We start from the raw sequence: 25,074 nt of genomic DNA, 5'->3' as shown, positions 1-25,074 counted from the left end.
CAGATAGCTGTAATTGCCGTACAACAATTTTCTCCCTTCAGTCTGTGTATTTCTGTGTATTTCGGTATTTGAAGGCATCAAACATTCAAGAGACATTCATACAAAGATATGATATTGCATTGTCTTCATATGCTCTATTAGAAAGCAAGGGAATTATCTGTATTTCAGTAATGTGCTCACTACTTTGAAGGTCATGACTTGCGTACCTTTGAAACATGGAGCAGTGTTGGGATATTCATCATATTTCTTCTTAAAAGTAGTACTAATGATTACTGAACTTTGGGAAATCTGAGTTGTTCTTTTGCTTGCTACATGAATGTTGAATGTGCATGGTACTACTCAATATGAAAATACTAATGACTAGTTTAATGTCATCGGTGTGGTTACTTTGGTACCTCACTGGTACAATCTGGAATACTGATGTCTTGGCAGCCACAGGTATTAGCAAATCACTGTGTTCACATTTTATGAACATACTAGCTTGTGCCAGGGAACAGAACAGGAGCTCAATGGAAAGAGAATTATTTTTTTTATTACTGTGTATTCATGAAGTGATTTTTATTCAGTTTAGCTATGGCTGCTCTAAAGCTTGACTAGTATAAATGTCAGACATGCTTTGAACTAGCACAGTTGTACTTTTGCTTTGGCTCAAATGTTAAATATCTCGTACCGAACCGTAACTGCGAGATTGTTTGGCGAAAGATAACAGCCAAAGATCTGAAGAGCAAACAGATGTGTGAAATGTCAGATACTGAGATCATGAAAGGTGTGTTTCATTTTGTTCACCTGTTTAATCAAAACAAGGTGGAGGGTTAAAAAAGGTGTGTTGGAAGTGGACACTATAATGGACAGTTGCAGTATCTGCGGATAATAAGTTTCAAAAGATTTCACAAGGCAGTATGTGAAGCAACAGAAAATAGAATTTCATTTGATTTTCCTTGAATGTTGCTGCTTTGGTCAAACCATTTCACAGCTCGTGGATGGAAGAGTGCTACATTCTGAATTTTCATAATGAAAAGAAATTATTTCTTCCCTGACCTCTGCAGTCAGAAGTATTAGTTTTCACCTTCTCTTTTGATAGAATGCCCAAAATGAAAAGGAGGCACATAATGTCTGGTTTTAGTAAAGAGCTTGGATAATGCAGTCTGATGTTTTTTCCTTCTCTCTTTTTAAGTTTTTCTTTCATTGACAGAAGGAAGTGGATATATAAAGGAGTTGAACCAGGCAGAATGCTGGAGGGAAGCAAAACCTAATCCTTTTTCTTTTGTTTTGTTTCGACTTAATGAAGATCCTGTGTGTCTGAAAGCCAGCGTAGTTTGTTCCAGCCACCAGCTGGTCTCATAAAGATATTACTGCTTGCTTCTTTTTGTAAGTAAACACATTAATCTGAGAGCAAGATGCACTTAGGTGCCTTGCTAAGGTGAGTTTTTTAAATTAAAGGTTAATGTTATAGCTTTCAGTAAACTCTCCTGCTTTAATTATGAATGCTATAAATAATTGCAGCCTGTCTTAAATATGTGTTCTTTCTTTTCAGAAGATTAATTCCCACAAACTGGATTTATTAGTTCATATTTTCACGATCCTATTCTCTCTAAGGACAGAACATAGATAACGATTAAAGGGAGCTCTATTGCTATTAGTGGCAATGGCAAAAACTTGCATTTCTGGGCTTTCTCAGTTAGGATTTACCCTTTTACTCCTGCCCACTGATAAATACATAGAGAGAGATTCATATGCTCTACCATTCTTCCTTCTACTCAGTCGGTAAAAACTGTCAGCACAAACGAGCATGTTGTGTATCTCCACAACATCTTGGCTCATGGATTCTCCCGGTTACCTTCTTTATATCATTGTGATGCTTTCTTTATTCTCCTTCTCTTTTTTTAAATAATAGCACTACCATTTCCAGAATATATCTGTTGCTTGTGAGGGTCCGATGTTTATCTGTGGAATGATGATCTGATGTCAGTGGTTAGAAACATGGTGATTTCATTAAGAAGTGAACTAAGTCCTAGCTTATTTCATTATCTGTGATGTGGGTGTACTTAATATTTCCAGAAATCATACTAGCCAGTCTCAATATTAAAAGATTTAATCTTTTAGCTATCAGGCTATGCTGTCTGTTGACCCCATTTATCCTGTTAAATCTAGAAAGCCTGTGAACTGCAACTGTATAGACAGTACGTAACTGTGCTTTTGTCTTTGTTGAAGTTCAGAAAGAGCTGGATGTTGAATATTGGCTGCTTCACTAGGGAAGCAGCATCCTTACTGACTACTTCAATCACTTTCTTTATTAAATAAAAACAAAAAAAACCCCTGCCTCATAGTCACTGATTCCTTGATGCTACCCTACCTAATCCATGGGCTGTCCTTTTTCACTCTGACTGGCGCATGGATGTTCTCATGCCGCTGGTCCCTGAGGTAGTGATTCCACCAGGAAGATGCTCTCCATCTTGTTTTGAATCACTTTCCTATGGAAGGTGGACAGTTGACTTTTTCCAGTTTTCATAGTGAAATCAGACTGCTTAAAGGTCCAAGTGAAAAATCCCACTAATGCTTCTTGGCACTCAGTTTTCAATTGTTTTTTTCTATTCTTTTTTTAATACAAACAGAAAATATTCTGTCGTCTTACACGTAGCAGTCCAGCATTTCTGTTTCAGGGCTCATTAAAGTATTGTGGCTTCTACCATTTATCTTTCTTCATGTCTGAGAAGGTCGACATTTTGAATTCTTCATACACCTGTGCATTAGGCAACCCCCACAATTCAAGCCTATGAAAAAGCTGAGCATTTTATTATGCTTCCTTACCTCTCTGCTGCTACTGTATGTGTGTATGGATGCAACATACATGCATCTGCTGTAACATTTCATGCAATATCCACTTCTAAATGAATGCATGTTTGTGCACATTCCATTGTTATTTTTGCTGTCCACTGAGACACCACACCAGTGTTGATTTTCATACATTTGTGACAATTCTCACTACAAATTCCGATAGTCCTCTGTGAGAAAGTAGTACTTTCTGCATATTCCTATGTTATCTTGCTGTATAACTTGCTGGTGCTGCGTGGAGCAAGCTAGGAGGCCCCCAGAAGTGCCTGCGAGAACGTGGCGAGGGCTCACTGGTCAGCAAGGGCGGCAGTGTTCAGCATTGCAGTGGGGACTTTTCGTGTGACGAAATGTAATGCATCATTTAATTATACCTTACTCTTGAAGATAAGTACTTTCCACAGCTACTTAAGTAACTGCAATGTACAACATAAGTATCACAGTACATGGTTAGATTGTGAAGTGAATTTTGAGGGTGGGTTTTTTTTTCCAATAAAAGTTCTAGTGCAAATGTTACAAAGGAAAGCTAATTAAAGGCATATTAGAATTTTGAAATGTGTATGCTTAAAACTTGACTCTAAGTGTTATGTTTATCCAGCTGTAGAGCGAACCTATTGGGAAACAAAATTAGCCAGCATTGTTCTACCCTAAAACACTGCACGGTAGGATAACAGCCACATGTAAGCAAGAGCTTGCAGGGGGTCTGTGCACAACCCCAGCACAACTCCTGCTCCAGAGCACACCATCTAAACAGTTAAGACAGACAAAGACTAAGGTGGAAAAGTGTGTCACATAAAGATGAAGCTCCTTTCATGACTTAACACAGCAGATATGCCAATAGCACAACTAGAAATTACAGTCTACTGTGCACAAAACTATACTGCCTCAAATTTTCTATCATCGCTTTTCACATAATCTGTAGATATTTTATTATTTGAATAAGGAACAACTGCATTCAAAAAATGGTGATGGGCTTTTTCTATCACAACAGGAAGAGAGAGGAGAAAAATATTATCGAATATTTCTTCTGCTGTAATAGTTATGATTGGATAATGTATTTACTGTAATAGTTATGATTGGATAATGTATTTAATGACTTAATGACGTTGTTGCTCTTTTGTTATATGGTTATGTTGTTTTTATACTCCTCAGTCTGAAGGTAGGGGAAATAATTGATTTTAAAAAATTAAGAAAAATGAGGACCAAACAAAAATATATGCTGTAATCATGGAACCATCAGTGGAAACTTTTTTTATAATGGTTTGATCGGTGCAAAAAACCCACTATCATAATTAGTAGGCTAAAAATGCAATCCATCCTTTGTATGTTACTAGCCTCGCGATAAAAAAAACAAAGAAAAAAAGAAGCGGTGATCTCCAGGTTAAAGATAACCTATTTGAGGACAGACATAAGTCTATTTTATATGTATGTGTGTGAGAAAACTTGAGGAAAGCCTAAACACCTATGATATTTGTGATGTTTTGCAGCAGCATTTCAGTTTATCTTAATTCTTCTGGCATTAAGAACAGCAGAAATAACTGTGGTCCTCCTTTGTAAGTTCAAGTGTTTTTTCTCCTGACATTTTCTCTAGCACTTTCTGTCTACAAGATAGCTGTAGTGAGTCACAGTCACTCTACACAGAAGTGAAGAATGAAATCAGACACTGATATTTAAGAGCAGTGCTTAGTACATAATATTAATTATTAATGTTGTATGAATATGATATTAACCAACAGTAACTTAAATGTACAAAACTTTAAAAGATAATTTGAAGTGTGTTAAATTATCATTATCCTTGAATTCTTGTCTTTAATATGTGGTAGCCAGCTAGAAAAAAACGACGTTTACCAGGAAGATACAACCTACCTATGTGCAGATAGAGAGTTCTTCTTGATGCTCTTGAGCTGCCTCATGTCAGAGCCTATACTTTGAAGTTAAATATATGTAATTATTTTGGCTTAAACTCCTAACGTCTTTCATTACTTCAAGAAACTTAAATGCAAGTCCATAGGTTTTCAGTGGTTTTCAGAAAAAATACTTAATTTGTAGAACTTCATTTTTTACTTAGGCATTTTGGATTGTTTTGTTTTGGGAGAAAGATATTTTATTTCTCAAAGTTTGCGGCACTTCAATATATTAGCTGTATATGCACTTTATCTTAGTGTTTTGTGAATTTATATGAACCCCAAATACCTACATGAAATTTATATTAACTTTGGGTTTGAAATATGTCTTTGCTAGATGATCAAATCTTCACTCTGAAATTCTTGGTCTCAGTATTAAAATATGAATAGCAGCCATACAGCTTGCCAGTATAACCATTTTCTGTTCACTGAAAGCCCAGAAAACCAAATGATAACCTGTTCAATGCTGTCTGAGTATCCTACATACAGCAATAGCATGTGAAATTTATGGTAAAATGTTAATGTATGTGCCAAAGGCCTGTTGTACTTTTCTTGCCAGTCGTAGTCTGTTGGATGATAGGACTGCATTTTTATTTGAAATAAAGCAAATCATGATGACCTCTGTCATCTTGAGTAGCATTCAGCAGCAGGCACCTTCCTCTGCATCCTGCCATCAGCACAGGTAAAATACCACACTTTACATGTGAGGACCGCTTTAACGTCATAGATACAAAACATTTCATTTCTGCTGCTACAAGTACTGCAGTTGTCAGAAGGGGATTGGGAGTTATGAGGACTGGGTGTGAGGACTCTTCAAAGTAGATTAGTAATGTCGGTGGCAGTCAAAGAAATGACTTAGTACTCGAAGGATTGCACAATTAACCTGAACAGAAGTTGTGCTGCTGGCATATTATATATATGTATTAAAAAAGGAAGAAATATTCATGTCTCATAAATTCCTGAAAATAATGTGAAAGGAAGCTCCAGCACATGCATAGAAAACTTATTTTCTTTTCCTCTCTCAGTGGGGTTTGGGTCATATTTTCCTAGTATTGTAATAGTCATCCTAAAAGTATTATTAATATCCATAGCTTTAAAATAAGTATGCCATAGATTTTTTTATTAATGTGCTCACTCGACTGGGATGGCTGAGCAGGGAAGCCAGAACCCAGAACTGAGCCTCAACGGCTGAGTAGTACCTATTTGTTTCAGGGTGGGAAAATCACTCTGGCCTTATCTTTAGGGGGGAAATTGCGGTTGTTGCATTGAGCCTTGACTGCGGTTAGCTACCCTGCATGATCTAGGCAGGGCATTGTTTCCTCCCCCCCCCCGCTAACAGCTGTGTTTTGCAAATCTCTTCTGAAACTTGTTTTCTGCTTTCAGTATCAGTGTAGTTCACTGCTGCAGTGTCCTGCTGTGATGCAACTACGCATTTATGGATGGAAACAGACCTCCGGAATGTCACCTTTGGTCTTTAATAAGCACTTCTGACAAGTCGTGCTTCTCTTGCATTAAAAAACAGCAAAAGCAGGTACCCTCAAGGGAAACCTATGCCACATCTGAGGCGTCTCGGCTTCTGTTTGCTGTGACAACAGGCTGGTGCCAAACTGGATATACATGAGAGGGGCTGGACCAGAAGCAGTAAAAATATGGTGGCATGGTGTTCTACCCCCAAAAATGAGTCCTTGACTCCTTATCTGTACGATGGAGATGGTAAAATTTTCCCCTTTAATCGTTCAGTAGGGTTGGGAGCATAAATGCGCTACAGATAAAACAGACTCTCAGCTCTTTCTGTAACTGAGATATTTGGAACAGTTGAACCGTGTCTCTGGTTTTTGAACATTTTATCAGCCGCTCCTAACAATGTAGGAACATCTTTGCCCATGTTTTCATCACAAGAAAAGGGCCTACTCAGTGAGCTTGAATTTACTAACTCAGCATAAAATCCTGGTGAAGATGAAGCTGTCTGCACTTCATGCATATTTAAGCAGGTTAAGTTAGGCTGGTTTAACTGCCTTGCTTTGGTTAAAACTTTCTTCTTTCCAGACTGTGCAGATGGAAAGGAAAGGTTTCCATTTTCCTGTGTTAACTTGCCTGATGTTTAACCACAAATAGAACTGGGGTGATAATAGTGAGAAAAACATGAGCCAAATGCCTAAGAAAGGAAAAAAAGAGTTAGTCTTTTTTCTTTTTTTTCTTTTTTTTTTTTTTCTCCTTTTTAAAAAATCCGTAGTGTTGTACTCTGGCCCACTGAAACAATTTCCATCTTCAAAAGTGCCTGAAACCCCTGAGCTAGAGAAGGGCCAAGTGCCTGGCAGGGGCCTCTGGCGCTTGCCTGGACACAGTCCCAGCTCAGGCTGCCCCGGACTGCGGCCGTAGGCTTTGGAGTGTCTCCAAGGATGTCTCCAGGGACAGACTTCCTGATTGCTCTTCTGGGGTGTTTAATAGCACAAATACCAGAAAGAGATTTGAAAACGGAAGGCTTTCTAAATCTTGAAGACCTCTTAGAGTTGTTCAGTAAGTGTTCGTAAGGCTCAACAAATACAGTGTGTATCTGATTGCAGACATGAGCTCTACCCTCTCCACCTTCGCTCTCCGTGCATCCTTAATTTATGGCGTTCATTACGTTATTTGCACTGAAGGGCAAATAGAAAGCTTCTTCAAGCTCTGAAAAATGTGATTTTTCATTAAATTCAGCTTTAATTGTAGAGTAAGCAACCATCTATATAAACATGTAATATTAGATTGCATTATTTACTTTGAATTTTTTTAAACAGTGCTCTCTGCAGTATTCGTATTATGTTAATATGAACAGTGTAATTACTGCTAAATTATTTTAACTATATTTATAGAAATAACTTCAGTTACAGTTTGCTCTTATTCACTGTTTAAAATAATAAAATTGTCCTAATGATTTGAAGTAATCAAATTTATGTATCTGCCGGGGCCTTAAAAAAAATAATTTATGTTGTGTCTAGATCATATTGTTATTAGCCTTTCCTCAAATAATTAGATTGTTGCATCAAAATGTGGTTCAGACCAAAGCCGTGGATAGCTGAGACTCAATAACCTTTGCAGCATTATGATGTGTGATGCATATAGAAAACATTAAACAAAGAATGGTATAAAAACTCGTATTTTTATATTTCCCTTGTGCACATATAGCATGTATTTAAAAAGATCTAAAAAAAGTTATCCACAAATATTAAGAGGTTTGCTCAGAATAGAATATTCTATGACTTTTAATTAAATTTCTTAAATATTTTGCGATGCAGTGTGAGCAGAAGTCATTTAACTTGGAGCAACTAATAATTAAAAGGCAACCAAGTATTCATTTCAAAGCTAAATGCTTCACAGCGATTACTTTCTCTAGTCACAGGATTCAGCTGATTTGCTACTATTCTTTATTAGTGGTGTAACCTCATCATGGGCTGTCTTACATCCTGTATTCTGCCTAGTACACCCAGATGGAAGAAGTCAGCCTGAGTGCCCGAAGGCCTTCAGCAGGGTCAATATTGCGATAATGGCAATAGCTCCTTCGCTCTCTCATTCTTGGAACGAGTCTGAAGCTCGTTTACTTCCAGACTTGGCCTGCAGGAGTGCAAGTGCTGGCCTGCAGCCTGCCAGGAGAGCGAGGAAAGGAGGGTGCTCCTCTAGGCCAGGTTTTAAGAGCTTTCAGCTGAAGGCATTATGTAACTTCTTGATAATCATCATCATCATCACTACAGTTATTTTTATCAAGGCACATGCGTTATCCCTTTGCATGAAGAGAAGCTCTTTCTTTCAGTGAAACTGTATCAATGTAAAGAGTATTTCAGAAATATCTGAGTGGAAAAGAAGCCTTGCTGCTTTAGTAACTTTCCACTGTGAAAAGCAGAATATGTTCTCACTTCAGATAAAAATTTGCTGTGAACTTTGGGTTTGTCCAAATTGTGGATTAAAAATGCATCTTAAAGGCTTGTGCAATGTTTTAAAGCCAAAATAGCTGTTTGGAAATGTCTCTGCTAAGCTAAATCCTCAAGTTCTGTTCAGCTCTGTTAAAAATGTATTTTAATGACCATCCAACAGGCTCAGAGTTCGTACTTCCAGATTAATGTAGATTCCTCTCACGTTGCGTTTGTGCTTAGCAGTAGCTTTGGAACCGCAACAGAAATGGTGCCGAACTATTAAAATGCAGAGGCCATCTAAGCTTAGAGCAGTATTTCACTAATAAGATCCTTTTAATCAAAAAATCCAGCAGTCTCGCATGTGGTCTCCAAAAAGATGGATTGGCTGTTCATCAGGAACTGCTTCTCATTTTCAGAATGAAAGGATGATAAGCACCTGTTTCTGGAGTCTCTTTTAGACTGTCGGAGGAAAAGGAAGGATTCTGGTTAATAGTCTTCCCAGTGAGGTGGTCTCTTAATGTCAAAGAAGTATCCCTCATGCATAAGAGTGGAGTTAAAGGAAAGGAATTGCAATGGAGTTGTTTATCAATTTCTCAAAAAATGCTTTTGGGTATGCCGAATATTTGAAAGTGTTTTTCAGAGCTATATTATTACCTGATTCAAAATTTTAATTCTTTTTTTTTTACTAGCTATTATTAATGTACCTGAAGAGCATACCTAGAAAAGTATTTATGTTTCAGTCTCTGCAGGAAACATTAATGTTTGGGGGTGCACATACTTTAAGGAACTTCTACATTCAGTTTACATTAATCATTATGCACTTGGAGAAATACTTAGCATTGAATTATATAGCACATATTGTGATATATGCTTAGGCAAATCACTGTGTTAGTAATCATTACGAACCAGTGTTTATAGCAAAAATTGTTATATTGGGACAAAATCTGTAAGATCTTGCAATGTTATTTTTTTGTCTGTTTTACAGCATTTTTATTTAGAAAACTTTACGAGTGATGAGAATGCACAGACTAATCATTGCTTAGCTTTTGTCAGTGTGCAACCACTTTCAGTTGTGTTGCCTGTTTTTAGAATGAACACAGTAGTAAGTAGCAGTTTCTAAAATGTTGATTTAAAAAATAAATATAGGTTCGATTCAGAAGATGCACCATGCTCTCAGGTTCCAGTATTATCCAGCCTCTGTATATTAAACAAATGTAGTCTGTGGAACTCACTGCCAAGGAGTATTACTGAAGCACATATGTAAATGGTCCCACTTTTAGTCTCATGCCTTTTTTTCAGGGAAGCCTTTTTGCTTGCATTTACCCGTGCACATAAGCACTGAATATTGATTTGCAGTTTGTCCTTTAAATGCCCTAATTTGTGCCAATGAATTAAAAAATTGTGTTTACAGATGCAATGGATTAGATTCATATTTACCATGTTCAGCTTCATCTTTTTTAATGGCTTTTGTTTCTCATAACATAAAAAAAATAGAGGTCTGCAGTTTTTGTGTTTTCAAAAATACAGTTTAAAAATCAGTAAATTCAGGATGAAATGTACTCAAAGTAATAAAATAGTTGTACCGTTCCTTTTGTATATTCTTATATTAGCCATTTTCAGAGATGGAATAAATAGGAGATTGCAGTGTTCCCAGACAGAAAATGATCATTTTCTGCTGTTCCATTATTTCATCAGCTCAAATAGTCATGCAGACTGTGTCTAAACTAACGAAACTAAACCTGAAAAGAGTAAAAATAATACTGCTACTACTCTCCCCTTAAGTTTCTCTGGCTTGCAGTTTTCCTTGCGAGTGATATGAAATTGGACTTCCGACGTATTCTCCGTGCGTAGTCCCCATCCTTTCTCCAGTACTTGAGAGCCCTGTTTTCCAGCTGTGAATCTTGGTTGCCGTTCTGAAGCCGCCGTGCCAGATTTGTGTGCTGCACTGGGACTCCCTTCTTGGAAAATTCTTAATTAACGCTGCTGTCCACGGAGGTACTCGCCCGATGTCATTTTTCAAGTAGGTAGATTGATTTGCTGTGCCTACATGGTTTTGGAGGCTGGTTTAAGTTACTGGGCAGGAGAGGGAAGCAGAGCAAAGGGATTGCTGATAATTCAGAGGGCGCTTTCTTCTTTAGTGCCGACTTGGAGGTGTCGTTCGCCTTTCAGTCTGGGTAAAGGACTACATGTAAAATCATTGCATTCCCTTACCACAGTTAAAATCAGTGTGGTCTCTTCGTGTCACTGGATGTGGCACAGAAACAGATTAATCCCCTTTACTTTCTTAAAATTAATTATTCTCTTATGTAGTCTAATATGAGAAGATACGAATGTGTCACTGGAGGTGTGAACCTGTACACCATTCATAAGGAACACAAACTTGTATTTCAGTTAATACTTTAAAACAGCTATTTTTCGGTGAGGTTCTTTTAAACCTGCTTTTTTAGCTTTTTTTTTTTTTTTTTTTTTTTTTTAACTGCATTTTCTCAGGGTTTCTGTTTGTTTATCATCATTTTATCAGGGTTCTCCTTTTGTCCGTGACAGGAACTGTAATTGCACTATCCTTCATGATATGAATACCTGCCAGCTACCTGGCTTTGCCTCTCGGTCTCTCTGTTCTTCCAGGCAGCCTCCCTAGCAAACGTCACCCCACGGGGTAAGCAGAGAAATTACCATTCCTATGTAAGATGTTAAAGGTGCACCAGGAGAGCAGTTCAAATGCCTTTCTTCTTTCTCTTGGTTTTTTTTCCCCCCTTCCCCAGAGGGAAACCTTTTCTTTGCAGATTTTGACTGGGTTTTCCAGCTCACTGTCACTGAAATGCTAATATGATAGAGTTTTCATGGCCTTGTTAGATTCCCATGATTCTTTAGTTTCTCGAGCATATTCTTAAATTTCCATTTACTATATAAGGTTACATCTAGCCTAGCTTGATGTTCAGTCTCTTGCCAAATGTCAGAGTGCAGTTAAATGCAGTCTGTCTTTGAAAATGATATGGTTCTGAACTCATGCAAGCGCAGAGGGGGAATCGATGGCTGTGTATAATGGACCGCAACGGGTAACACTAGCTTCCCAGCGTTCCTAACGTGTTGTTTAGCGAAGACTTTTGGTTGGCAACAACAGCTGAATACGCCTTTTGTGTTGTTTATAGAGTTGGAGTGTGCGGAAGTTTGCTTAAGGTATTATTGATCTGTTAGGTACCTTAACGCCGACAAATCTCAGGCTAGCCTTGCCTTGGTTAGTGCTGCCGTGTGGGTGCCTCCTCTCTGAGCTGCGACTCTGAGTCGTCTCCTGAGAGCTGAACTTGGAATCTGCCCAAAAATGTGAATTACCTCAAGTATCAGATTCATTCCTAGTGCTGCACTGTGATACTCTAGAATAAACATACATAACTTTATATTAATGTGGCTTCAGATACCAAGATGCTGCTTGCTATGCTGCAAAACCTTTACTAAGACTTGTTGATTGAAGAGAGACCGCTAGTTGTAGCCAGCTCTGAGCCTTTGCTTCCTTTTGTAGAAGTATTGCTCGGTATTCTACAGACATTTATCACATATTTGACAAATAACCTCCAAGACAGCTATGGTTTTACAAAACAGGTACAGTTTAGTATTATGCAGTTCCATGAAGTACATCATCTGTAAACTCTTCTGTGTTTTTTCTCAAGCGGAAACAGGAGTAGGTGGCTCATCCATGTAATTAAGGTGAGAAACTTCTCACTGCGGGATGCTGTAGATGCTACAAGCTTATATGGGCTTGAGCAGAGATTAGGCAAGTTCATGGTAGATAAATATGTCAAGATCCATTAAATGCAAAATCTATTAAGAAGTCTTTGAGGTAGAAATTGTATGAGGCTGAGATAGTTTCTGCAGAAACATTTCTGTGACCTTTGTATTCGTATGTTCTTGCCTAGGCATCAGCTTTTGGGCATTTTTCACAATGTTGAATTAAACAGACCATTGGTCTTTCCTAATGCAGCTCTTCTTTTGATTTCTATTTGCAATTTCCTGGCTTAGAAAGCTTTATAAATGTGTTTTCTAATCCGAATTTGGTTTCATGAAGGTTAATTTGTACTATTGTAACCTCTTGTCTATCTTACTGAACTCTTTTTCTACACTGCCGTACTGTTTTCAGTACTAGTAAATTCAGGCTAGCCCAACACAGGACCATTAAAGACTTTAATCTGTGAATACTCTTAAAATCCTTTCTGATCGTTTCATACTCTCCCTCCTCAGTTATTACAGGTCTGTCTTGGCACAGGCAGCTCCTCCCAGCAAAACCAGTGACCTCTTGCATGCGTCGCATCTTTGAAAATCTGACCAATTATTTAAATGCCCAAATTCAGTGGTGAACTTTTTTACCCCAGATTTTCAGATCTGTTTGGAAATTCCTATCCTCATTTCCCTCCTTTTCTCACCTTGGCAGACCTGTGCTATTCAGATTGCCACTGCTGCATTTGGTAACGTGGCTGAGTAGGAGCGCCTGCACTCTCACGCAGGCTGCCACAGTCACTTTAAACCGACAGAAGTACCAACTGTCCCAGAGAAGATGGTACAGTCTCCATTGCTGTCGCTGGCTGCCTGCCATAGTCCTGTCTCTGGGCCAGCACGAGCTTCCATGCCATCATGCAAGAAGTCAGACCAAGGTAGTGATCCAGCTGAAACTACCCACCCCTTCCCCCCCCCCCCCCCCCCAAAAAAAAAATCAGTTTGGGGACCCCAGTGAAGAGACAGCTGAAATTGGAGCTGAGTCTGTGAAAGCCTTAATAACAGGAGAAAATATAGTTCATGATAGCTTAGTTAGAATTGAATATAGAAGGAGACATCCCCGCGTCCTGTGTATACAATTTAAAAATCCACTACTTCTGTTATCTGCTATGCAAAGTTAAGGAGCAACCGTGTAGTCAGTCTTATGCTAGAAGAGAAGTGTGTACTGTCTGTCCTTAGTGTCTTTTGTTCATTAAAGCAAAAGCTTATCAAGAGCAAAAGTCTCTGAACTGCTGATAATACTGCACCACAGCAAGCTTAGAAGTGAACCTGATGCAAATCAAAGTGTGGCTAACCTGAACGTGCATGATATCAAGAAGAGGTTTTCTTTTATTAGTCACTTGTCATCTTTTTTCTTCCTTGAAATAAGTTGAAGTTACTCTCATGGGGTAGGGATGTTTGCCTGTGTTTTCTGACAGTGCACTTCATTAAGGAGTCTGAAAATAAAGTAATTGATAGTTCTCTGTTTGTGTTGGTGATCAAGAATAGAACGCTGAAAGAAATAATAGAAAGTTGAATGACAAAGGACACTTTAAAATCTTTGAAGAAATGCAATTTGAACATTTGGAAGTCTGTCTGTTCTTTCCGTTTATTTAAAAATGAGTCCATTATGATCATTCTGCAACTTAAAAATCATTAAAACATAATGACTCCTAAATGTAATAAATAAGGATTGCATGAACTTACTATCTTACTATTTTTTCCTTCTCGGTACTTAACAATATACCAAAATAAATTAAAAATGGAAAAATCCTCTAATACCACAAAATGTCCAGTGTTTTTAAACAGAGTACAATTGCAATGGTTACATCATTATTATTTTTTAAATGAGGAGAAAGGAATGCGTTTCTCTTTGACCTGGAAGCTGTATTCACTGGGGATGGGGGGGAGAAGTTAGTTGTGGCAAATGCAAAGCGTGTATATAAAACCATGGATGACTGAAGCTTGAGTCGTGAACACCTGAGAACAAGGTCTTATTCTGACTCTTACCCTGGCGCTCTCAGTATTAACAGGGACCTCCCTTTCCTTTGTGTTTAGCTCTGCGGTGGTTCAGCAGTCACAGGCAAAGGCTTAGCGGGGGAGAAGCCTTCACCTGTGTCCTTAGTTATAATGAGCGTTCCTTTTTGTCAACAAAAGACCAGTAACTACGGGGTATAATGAACAAAGATGACGAGAAGGTAAATAGTTTGACAGCTTGTCTCAGAGATATTCCTGTAGTAATTATAGCAAGTGAGCAATTTCTTGTAGGATTAGAGATGCAATCATAAGATGTTAGAGCTACTGACATAGCGTGTTTGCCAGTTCTTTACTTGAAGGCAAGGATGGCCTCTTTGCGGTAGAGGTGATTGCTGTTTTATTGTCAGCTACATGTTTCTTCTTCTGGCTTGTCGTGTATTTAATTCTGCACATGCAGTGGAAAAAAGATCCGTGCCAAACTTTGGCAGGTTTTTTTGCGATTGCTGCAAAAAGAATGAGCACACTAGTTTATTATAAAAGAATGCTAATTTATTATTGAAGAGTACCACCAAATATTGTTTCTTTTTCCAGTTATTTCTTTTTGTTCAAGGTGAACAAGCAGAAAGTTGTACTAGTCTCATGACCTGACTTTGTTCTGGTTGATTTAAAATCAAGATAAGTGTCTGTACATAACTGTTCATTTTCTAGAAAATTTCCAGCAAGCTGTGATATCTAATCTCATAGCTGCACACTGCTGTAGTATAATGCTGAACAGTAATATGTGGATTATAACTATTGCATCTCACAAGTAATGTCACAGCTAACTACCATTTATCTTGCGCATACACAGCTGTTTTCAGAGGTGCTAGCATGTACAGAAGCAAGTCAGCTCAGAAATCTTACTCGTGAAATATTAAAAAGAGTTCAAAACAGTGAAAATGGATGGACACCACAGGAAAAATTGTAATTTTGAAAATCTATGGACTGGAAAGTTTATGAAAGTTGATACTCTAGGAGTATATTGCTTTTCTTTCTTTATTCAAGAGTGGGGAACGCTAAGAACAAAGAAAGCACAGCAGTTGTCTGCAGTGGATTGAGTACAGCCAGTGGTTTATATAGTCCTTCAACATCAGCACCTGACTGCCTTATTTCCCCCCTGCCTTTGGAAAGGCAGAATAACGCACCTGGTGAAACATTTGTTTTAAGGAAACGGTAAAATTCTCAGTAGACTAAATATACATTTGTGGATGCGTATTGCATAATCACACAAATAGAAGCACTGCAGAACCTCTTGTGACTAATTGTAGATCCTCTTTTGAAATACAAGTTTAGGGATACAATTAGGAAATAAAAGAAATAGCGATTGCCACTTTCTGTGTCTTGTTTAAGTCTCATTATTGCCAAGGTGGATTCTCATAATGAGATGCAGGCACCAAGTAAGAGATTTGGAGTTTTGAGTATTGGTCTAATTGAGACAGGGTTTTCACCCACAAATACACCTTAGCGGAGGAGGTAAAAGGCAGACGAAATTTATAAATGCAACTTAAACGTGAGAAATGCTAGGCCAGCATTGGCTGCTTTTGATAATCCCAAGACATTTTCTTGGGCTATCTTCTCAGATACTTTAAGCAGGGACTGCAGCTTGGCCTGGAAGAGCAGCAGTTTACGCCAGCTCTGTATTGTTTCAGTAATTTAATCTAAAGAATTTGATAACATTGAGGGAATGGATTTAATCATAGGATATTTTTGCATTACAAATTGTTTGCAATTCCCCCCCACCCCCTAAATCATTTATCGGGGGAAATATTTTTCTGTTTTTTTCCTTCATAATAAAAATTGCGTTTTTAGGACCAACTCATTTCCTGTACAACCATGGCTTCAGCACAGAATTTCTGTGACTATAAACACGTTTGTAAGTTTTATAAATACTGAAATAGTATATATCATAAGGTTATATCTGTCTACAGCAGCAGCAAGGAGCTTTTCATTTTCTGTAGCAGTTTAAGATGCTGTGCACTCCGAGAGGCAGTCAAGAGGGAGGAACACTGTCTTCAAATAATAAGCCTTAGTCTCAATTTATTTATGGTTCATCTTATAAATGTTACAGAAATCATATTTAGTTCATGTTTAATTTTAGTGGAGGGAATAAAGCTCTCGTCATTTTACTGTAGCTCTTTTATATGTTTGTATATATATGTATATATGTATAAATGTTAAAAAGTTATGTGTGTAACCTTTCTGTGAGCAGTGCTTTTCACAGATCTTCCTGGGACTTTAGCCCTTAATCCAAATGTTTTATGGCTAACACCTTGCGAGATGCACTCATCCGTAGCTACTTTTCTTTCCCAGCTTTCTTGACACTGTTGAATCTCTCCCTCAGGTTCATGTCTACGACGTTCGTCCCCTTATTCACTTTGGCTTCTTCAACTTCTATGCTGTAACCCTGAAATGTGTCCAGAGTGCCTTTGTGCCTTTATGTTGAACCCCTATCTTTAAACCTAGTCGTCCAGCCTCATTGCCTGCTCTTCCTGATGCTACCTGGCAAGTTGTCAGCCCAGAGCAATCCCTGCTGACTTAGCGTTTTCTTTCCTCTTCTCAGTGGCTATCTGTGAGCTTCACAAAGCACAGGTACTTTATTTCATCTGCATCCTCTCTGGAGCACACAGTGCTCACTTCCATGCATCCACTTTGATCATCATCTAACCACTTCTTTTTATTTGTACTTCATTCATAGGTGCTATTCGTAACCTTTCTTTAACAGAAAAGTAATATCAAAATTAAGCACAAATGTCAGTGTTATAGCTGCTGATCTGTCATTTACCTTTTAGTTTAATTTTGTTCTCATTCTTCAGTTTTCTGTATCTATAGCATCCTCTAAAGATTTGGATTTTGCTTGTATCAGGAAAGTACCCTGGGTTACTTCCTACAATATTTTTTTTCAATTTTGTATCTCCACACTCAGTCATATTCAAATTATTACTGTAGATATCTTGAGGAAACCTTTTGTGGTAGAGATTTGTAAAAAGAAATTAAAAATATATTTTAAAATATTAAAAGTTAGTGCACTGACAAGCAAGAACTCAAATTCAGTGGCATTCATTTGTTTTAGCCAAGATCTGTCATTTTCTTATGGTCATGCAACATTAAATTTTCCTGTGATTAGGTACTCAACAAGGAGAAGTGGCTTGCAAGGTGAGCTGGTCTACCGCCTGAGTTAACAGACTTAGGAGCATTGGTGCATTTGGGCACTAAACTGTTTCTTAAATGGTATGTTCATAGTCAACATTTTTTCCCAGATCTACTGAACGTAGTCATAAATCCTTTTATCTAATTCTACTTTTGTTCACTTAGGATTTTCTGTGTTACTGCTAATTGCTCTTAGCTAATGTTAGATTTTAAATTAACCCTTGCTCTTTGAATTTAGATAGAGATGAGACTTAATTCAAAACAATTGATTACCCATTCTAAATGATGACTATAATTCTTATGCAACCCAATTTATCAATGCCGTTGCTTTTGTTGATCTTCCGTCTAGTCTTAGGAATACCAGAAAGAAACGATTGTTTGCATAAAAATGTAAAAGAACAGGCAAATGCAAAATAATTGTCAATCAATAAACTGGAGGTGAAGGATAAGCATCCTATCTGCCTTAAATTTGCTTTACCCAAACAGTCGATTTATCTGCTCATTGTGTAGTGAAGATACCAAATTGTTGTCCAGAAAGAGACAAAACTCATGCATATTTTAGTGTTGAAGTGTTATAAACAAAGATTTGACTTGTTAAAGAATTTAGATGTGAGGTCAGAAGGTTTTGGCTCAGTGCATGAATTAACACAGACAAACAGATTTGCATGACTAGAGCAGCTTTTTGTTTTTAAATATTCTCTCTCACTCCCACAGGAAGCGTGCTGTGGAGACTTCTTTTTCAACTTGCTTTTTTTTTTTTTTACTGCATCAATTTTAGTATATTAGTCACCTATTCTCTGTTACTTTTTCATCCTATTTGAATTTTTCCTTTGGGGGCAGAGAAAACAACTGTAAATAGGATCACAACTTATTGTGGGAATGAATGTGGACAGATAAACTCTGTTGTGCTGTCAGAGCCGTTTTGTGTTCTTTTCCTGTTTTACAAATGGGTAGGTGCCATAAAATTTCAGATGTGTACTACACACTTGCTGGAGGGCAAGAGATAAACTCTGTAATAGTCATTTAAATTCAAGGACCATTCTTAAGGCCCAAATTCCCTGTTATTCCAGAGGAAATTTTTGCACCATCAAAAGGGCAGTTTGAATAGACTCAAATTGTGTCATCATCAATATCTGCCATTTTATGACACACGAGTGATGCGTAATTACAGCAATACCCTCGTAGCAACAGTGGAATATAACCTTTAATGTGTCAGTCTCAAACGAATACACAGCAGTTTTTGTTTCCATAGTGCATGGAGTACATTTATTTTGTGCAGTGTGGAGCAGAGACCATCTTTTTGTCACATACGTGAGGCCTGGAGCAAGGAAGCCATCGTTTGTGACTGGCGCTACAGAAACAAAATAAAACAATTAGGATTTTGTGCGTGTGTTTATTTTCCTCTTTATTGGGAATTTGATATTGGAAATTCTGAATGAATTTTATTAAGTTTAGGAAGATTTAGTAGTTAATTCAAATAATCTCTGTGAGATATGTCCATGGCTAATTGCGCTATAACCATGTCAATAGTCGACTGTGGTATCTTTTCTCACCTGCAGCGTTGGTTTTTATGGTCCTTGTATGCTTACAGAAACTCTTTGAGGAGGGTATCGTGTTATAAAATAGAGGCAAAAAAAATAGGACTTGTAGGAATATGCTGATCTCAAAAGAAGCTCATCAATTTTTGCTCTTGGCATTTTAATTTAGCTCTTACAAAATACTGTGGCACAACCAGATCCTGACTTGTCATATTATCTGATACTGGTAGGCCAGTCTGCTTTCACATCTACAAGCTATCAGTGCTCCAGAGCTGGGCATCCTTACGGGTATGTCTTTCCTTTCTCTCTTGCCTCGAGCTGTCTAATGTGTTTTTTTTTTTTTTTTTCCCCCTCTATTTGCCAGAGGGTTTCTTTGCTTTGTACTGCAGCAATCCCTTCTATAGCTATTACTGATAGTTTATAAACACTTTATCTGTTGGGTTCCAGGAGGGTATTCATTGATATATTCAGCCATATGCAGACAGGACCTAATATTGACACAAATCCATACCAAACTTGCGGAGGGATGCCTGAATTTCCCAGTTCCCTGAACACACATGTTGTTTTCTTGTTCCTTTAGATTCACTATTTCATTTTGAAAAGTTCTTCGTGGCTCTCTGCCTTGGTTTACATTTGTAATATATGGTGATAACATGAGTTCTTTCTCTTGAACGCTGTCCGTCTTGCTATGATCCTTGCATTGCCTTGCTGCAGACGTGGTTTATCTGCCTTTATTTTGGAATTTCCAAAAGTGGTCGTATGCTGTACCCTGGAGGAGAAGTGTAGGATCTGCCTGCTGTCAGAGATTCAGCTGGGCCTTTCCATTGCATGGACTGATTATTTGGGGGAATACGTGTCTGTCTCCTAAGGGTATCATTTGTTCCTTATTCTTTATTGAAAAAAAAATTAAAACCCAAAATACTGAAATCAAGACTGAAACAAAGTGTGGTATTGGGCTTTTAACTGTAAATAAATTTGTAGTTGTTTTGGTCTTGAAGACCAAAAGTATAGTAAATTTTTTCAAAAGGGTTTTGGAAGGTCTCTTTCTGCATCATGGTTTCCCGCATGTTTGCTGTTTCTAGGCCAATGAAGGCATTGGCCTTTTACAAAGTGAACTGAATTGTTGCATGTGAATCTTACAGATTTAAAATATGAAACTCCTGATTACAGTTTAAGCAGTGGAAACTAAACAGCCCTTTCATTCTATGGTATTTTGGCCTTTATTATTTGCTGTTTCGCAGCGGGCACACAAGTGGGTTATGGATTTGGCTGAATGGTTAAAGAGTTGCTGCCCTTAGTAATGACTTTCAGCGTCTTGCAGTTGTTAACACAGGGCTTTTTCACCTCCGAGATAGGTTTACTTTGAAATTGACAGTTTGATGACCAAATCATGAAAGTAGGAAGTAAAAATGAAGATCTCAAAGGAGCAAGACTGAGGGTCAATTCAGCTGCCCCAATAGAGGCATCTAGTTTCATTTGAGGTACGCTAGGATGCCCCATCCAGCCTGCAGCCACCCCCAGAACGTCCCAGGTCTCCCGTAGGGGTCCCAAGCAATGGCATGAGGTTTTTTTCTTTCTACAGCTCAGTTAGCTGGTGACATTCCTGCTACTGGGCTTTCTTTATGTGTATTTTGTGAGGAAATATGGCATAGAGAAAGATCAGCTTTAAAACCTGGAGTTAGTTCCTGTGCTGTGTTCTCTGTAGTTACTCGTAGATTAAGACTGTCTTAATCATCTCACCACTAAGTGGAATACAGTTTTCAGGAAGGGCTTTTAACTGCTGTGTTACACATTTTGCCTAGCTAGTAAAGGCACCATCAGTTGTATGTCCTACGTGGAAGTGAGCAAAAAAAGGAAACTGTGAGACTAAAAGAGATCAGATGTTGTAGAAACGAACAAAACAAAAATATGGGAGGCGGAGGAGAACTGAGAATAAAATGCATGAGTTTATAAACACTTGTAACTTTGGAAACCAAGCTACTTTTCATGCAAGGAATGCTATTTCAGGATTGCTTCAGAGGATAACAAATCTAAAGGAAAATATTCACAATAGGAGACAATGAAGTCTGATACAGGGGGGTAGTTGCTTCTCCACACCTAAATTATTTATGTAGAAAATAGTCAGAAAGGAGTGTATCAAACTTACGATTGTACGTGTATAATATTACCAATACCGAGATGCATATTTAAGTCTAGATTCTGTAACAGGTCAAAGCTAAAAGCTACCCTGTAGTAGATTTGGATTCAGAAACTGTCATGTATAAGTTGAAGTTAAATAATTCAGTCTCTTCCTGCACTGGAAGGCAAAGCATATTACTGAAGGATTACAGTTTGCGTACAATGATATTGCCAAGTAAACCCTAGAGGGAAAGAAACAGAATTTCATTCCAGAGTGTTTCAAGTTGCATTTCTTTCGTATTCAGGTGTTGAACTAGCAACCTAGCTGTCCCTTTTTTATTATTATTATTAACTTGGCAGAAAGAAAAAAGGAACAGTGGTCAAAAAAATTGAATACTTCAATTCTGGGCAGGGGATAAAAAATGATTGCAGATGGCACTTTTGTTTTCCTTGCCTTTGCCGTGGCAAGCTTTTCTCAGTGTTCCTGTTCTGGCTGTTGTGCAGGTGGTTGACCAGATTGACACGCTGACGTCCGATCTGCAGCTGGAGGATGAGATGACGGACAGCTCCAAGACGGACACGCTCAACAGCAGCTCCAGCAGCACCACAGCTTCCAGCTTGGAGAAGGTCAAGGTGCGGGGCAGCACACCACTCATCAAGCCCCCCGCACACCCCTCGGCCATCCTCACCGTGCTGAGAAAACCCAATCCGCCGCCACCGCCGCCGCGGCTGACACCAGTCAAGCGCGACGAGCCCCCGAGGCCGCTTCCTTCTGCCAACCCTGTGAAGACAAATGGGACCTTGCTTCGCAACGGGGGCTTGCCAGGAGGGCCAAACCGCGTCCCGAATGGGGATGTATGCTGTATACCCAGCAGCACTTTGGACAAAGTCGCCATGCAGCCTCTGATGCATAGACCTGAGAAAGAACGGTGTCCGCCACCAGGAACGAGGGAACGGGTACGATTTAGTGAAAAAGTGCAGTACCATGGCTATTGCCCCGACTGTGACGTTCGATATAACATTAAAAACAGGGAGGTGCACTTGCACAGCGAGCCTGCCCGCCTTGCAGGGAAGCCTCCACACCAGTGCCCTCCCCTTCCGCCGCCTCCGCCTCCTCTGCCTCCATTCCCTCTCGAAAATGGAGGGTTGGGGATAAGTTCCAGTAATAGCTTTCCTCCTCCGAGACCTGCGACTGTGCCTCCGCAAACTGCACCAAAACCCCAGAAGACCATCTTGAGGAAATCAACCACCACAACAGTGTGATGTATGCCACTTGAAGAAACTGTTTTTTCCTATATATAAACATAAATAGGTAATGAGCACTTTCTACTCAAGCAATAAAAAGTCCCAATATATTACTCCCTGCGTCCAGTGAAGTGGCATAAAAATCACATGGTAAGTACAAAAAAACGCTTGTTGAGGCTACACGTGCTCAGCAAAAGAATATCATTTTGAAAAATAATGCTGAGAAATATTCATGCTTTAGCTCATAGGTCATAAACTTCTGTTGCAGTTTCATGTCTGTACTGGGGTTCAACAAACAGTGAAAAGAAGGTGCAGCTTGAAAATATTGTGTGGCAATTCATGGTGGATTTCAGTCTACCTAGCATAATGGAATAACTAGTGCTGTTGGGTTTGGGGAAACAACTGTTTCTAGCAAATAGGTTTTAAAATGTCATTTGACAAAGCAGAGTGGAGTACCCGATAAAGTCTTTTGGCTGAATCTTAGCAAATGCATTTTGCTGTGCCTGACTGCTTGAGCAAAGGTGTTGTATGCAGAGCTGTGCAAGAGGAGGTAATCATCAGACAGCTTGATCTCTGGTGTGGAAGTAAGGAAATAACTGGAAGGTAACGTTGACATGACTTTGGATAACTAAATTTCCTCATGTTTTGTTTCTCAAAAGCTCAGCTTGGCACAGCCAGGGTGAAGTGTAGACTTTTCAGGAAAGCAAACACAGCTCCATTCAGTTACTCTCCGTTTGCACTGCTCCATCTGCAAAGTGGTGGCAGCATTTTATCTCGCATAAGTTAAATGGAGATTAAAGGAACACAGCACAGTCCTAAAACTTTTACAAAGCTTTTGTCTGGTGCAAATCTCTTTTGGAAGGCAAGGAAAATTTTGCCCAGGGCCTTCAGGGATATCTATTTAATTCATGTAAAGAGCTTTGAAGTTGAAAAGCTCTGTGCAATTATGAAGCATTAACATACGAAACAAGATATTTCACGTGTTATCACATTTTGGTTGTGAACCGAATTAATATTCTTACTATTTAAAAAAAAAGTCTTCAGCTTTTTAAATTATTTTATGAAAGAATACTCTTTTATTCTCACAAAGAGAATTGTTGGGATCTAGAGATTAAAACCCATGTGATCAATGAAGGAAATCTGATAATAAATCTGTTGTTTCCGAAAGTCAAGCCAAATTAAGCTCTCAGATGGCCCAACAGCAGATGCCATATAAAACCAATATGTGTTTTTATCCGCAATATAAAACATGCGCTACAGCTGGATCAAAGCTGGCTTCTCTAGAGTCTTCCTAGTCACAACAGATTTTTTAAAATTTAAATTCCCATTTGCATTCAGTAATAGGAATTAAACTTAAAACCAATCTTCAAGTAGTTTCCCTGTATACACATTATAGTGTATTTGTAGTATTTAATTTAAGCCAAACAAATAAAAACAATCATAACAAAAGTTCTAGCAGATAATTATCCTTTGAAAACCTCTACAGTAAACAAAAGTTGCTTTTTGTACAAATATCTATTTAGAGTTTAAAGCTTCATATTGTATTATTTGCGTAGAAGTCGCGAAGCAAGATAGTCATTATCTCATATGGTTAATCATGCCTTCCCCAAATGCTTCCCACTTGCTTATCGTGATGCACTTTACGTTTTGTATTATTTCACTGTGTTTAATCTCATGAGCTCTGTTGTCAGTGAGCCTTAGTGTTTGCAGTGGAAGGCAGCAACTGCCTCTAGGTGTGTGTGTGAGATCTTTGCTGCCCTAATGAAGTTTTTGTCTCGTGGATTCTGCTCACCCCCTGAAAGGCCACAGCAGCTCCCTCACTCGTACGTAGAAATTACATTTGTAATCAGTGAAATAGTGCGTGGACATAGCCACATAAAAACTGCAAAGCTACATTTTTTTCCTTTAAAAAGAAAATCTTCGTTGTGCTGCTGACTTTATCGCTGCCATGAAGAACATACACCAACCCTTTAGAAGCTAGTTTTATAATTTTTTTTCCTTCTTAAAGAGCTACTGTGTACAATAAATTATAGGCGAATGTAAATCAAATATTGCATATTTCATATAAAATATTTTTGTGTCATCTTAAATTGGAGAAAATACCACTCAATATTAGGGGGGAGGGAAGGTTCTGCTGCACGTCTACCTTAATTTTCTCCTGCTCACTGTACCAGGGTGCATCTTCTAGCCAAGATGTTTTGGCACTTCTTCTGTGTGCCTAGGTTAGAGGATATGCTCAGAGGCAGCCCCAGTTCTCCTCTTTCTGCTCTTCAGCTCTGACCGCAGTAATTTCTTCTCTGTCTGGAGTTGTAGGTACTCTGTAGCCCATCATGCAAGAGAGAGATCTGTGTATAGGATGGCCCATTCAGTATCTCTGTGCTATTGCTAATAGATGTCATGGCATATATCTGCTGTTGATCTGTCATCTCACGGTACTCTTTAATTTAATATACTGCTAGTCTTGTTATTTTTTGAGTGCTAGCTCTAGGAATTTTGCAATACTCAAGTCATAAGTCTAATTTATTTTTTGTCTTCTGCCTGAGAAAATGTTGTTATTCCCATGAAACTTTTTCAGTTGAATATTTGTCTTTGTTCTAATATGGTCGCTACCCAGATAATCTCTCTCAGGGCTGGTGTCATAAAACT

At 38.5% G+C, this 25,074-nt stretch overlaps 1 protein-coding gene across 4 annotated transcripts in view; it reads left to right on the top strand.

The window, feature by feature from the left end:
- Window positions 1-25,074, top strand: part of LOC135323450 (protein Largen-like) — a 151,911-nt gene that overhangs the window by 80,421 nt on the left and 46,416 nt on the right. For all 4 annotated transcript variants that reach the window (XM_064501522.1, XM_064501520.1, XM_064501521.1 and 1 more), the window contains exon 2: window positions 21,688-22,578. In XM_064501522.1, coding sequence (XP_064357592.1) covers window positions 21,688-22,446 — 759 coding nt within the window. In that variant the 3' untranslated portion in view covers window positions 22,447-22,578. The remainder of the gene's footprint in view (window positions 1-21,687; window positions 22,579-25,074) is intronic.

Source organism: Dromaius novaehollandiae, chromosome Z (assembly GCF_036370855.1).
Source record: "Dromaius novaehollandiae isolate bDroNov1 chromosome Z, bDroNov1.hap1, whole genome shotgun sequence".
Taxonomy (NCBI): domain Eukaryota; kingdom Metazoa; phylum Chordata; class Aves; order Casuariiformes; family Dromaiidae; genus Dromaius; species Dromaius novaehollandiae.
This window is presented reverse-complemented; position numbering and strand designations above follow the sequence as displayed.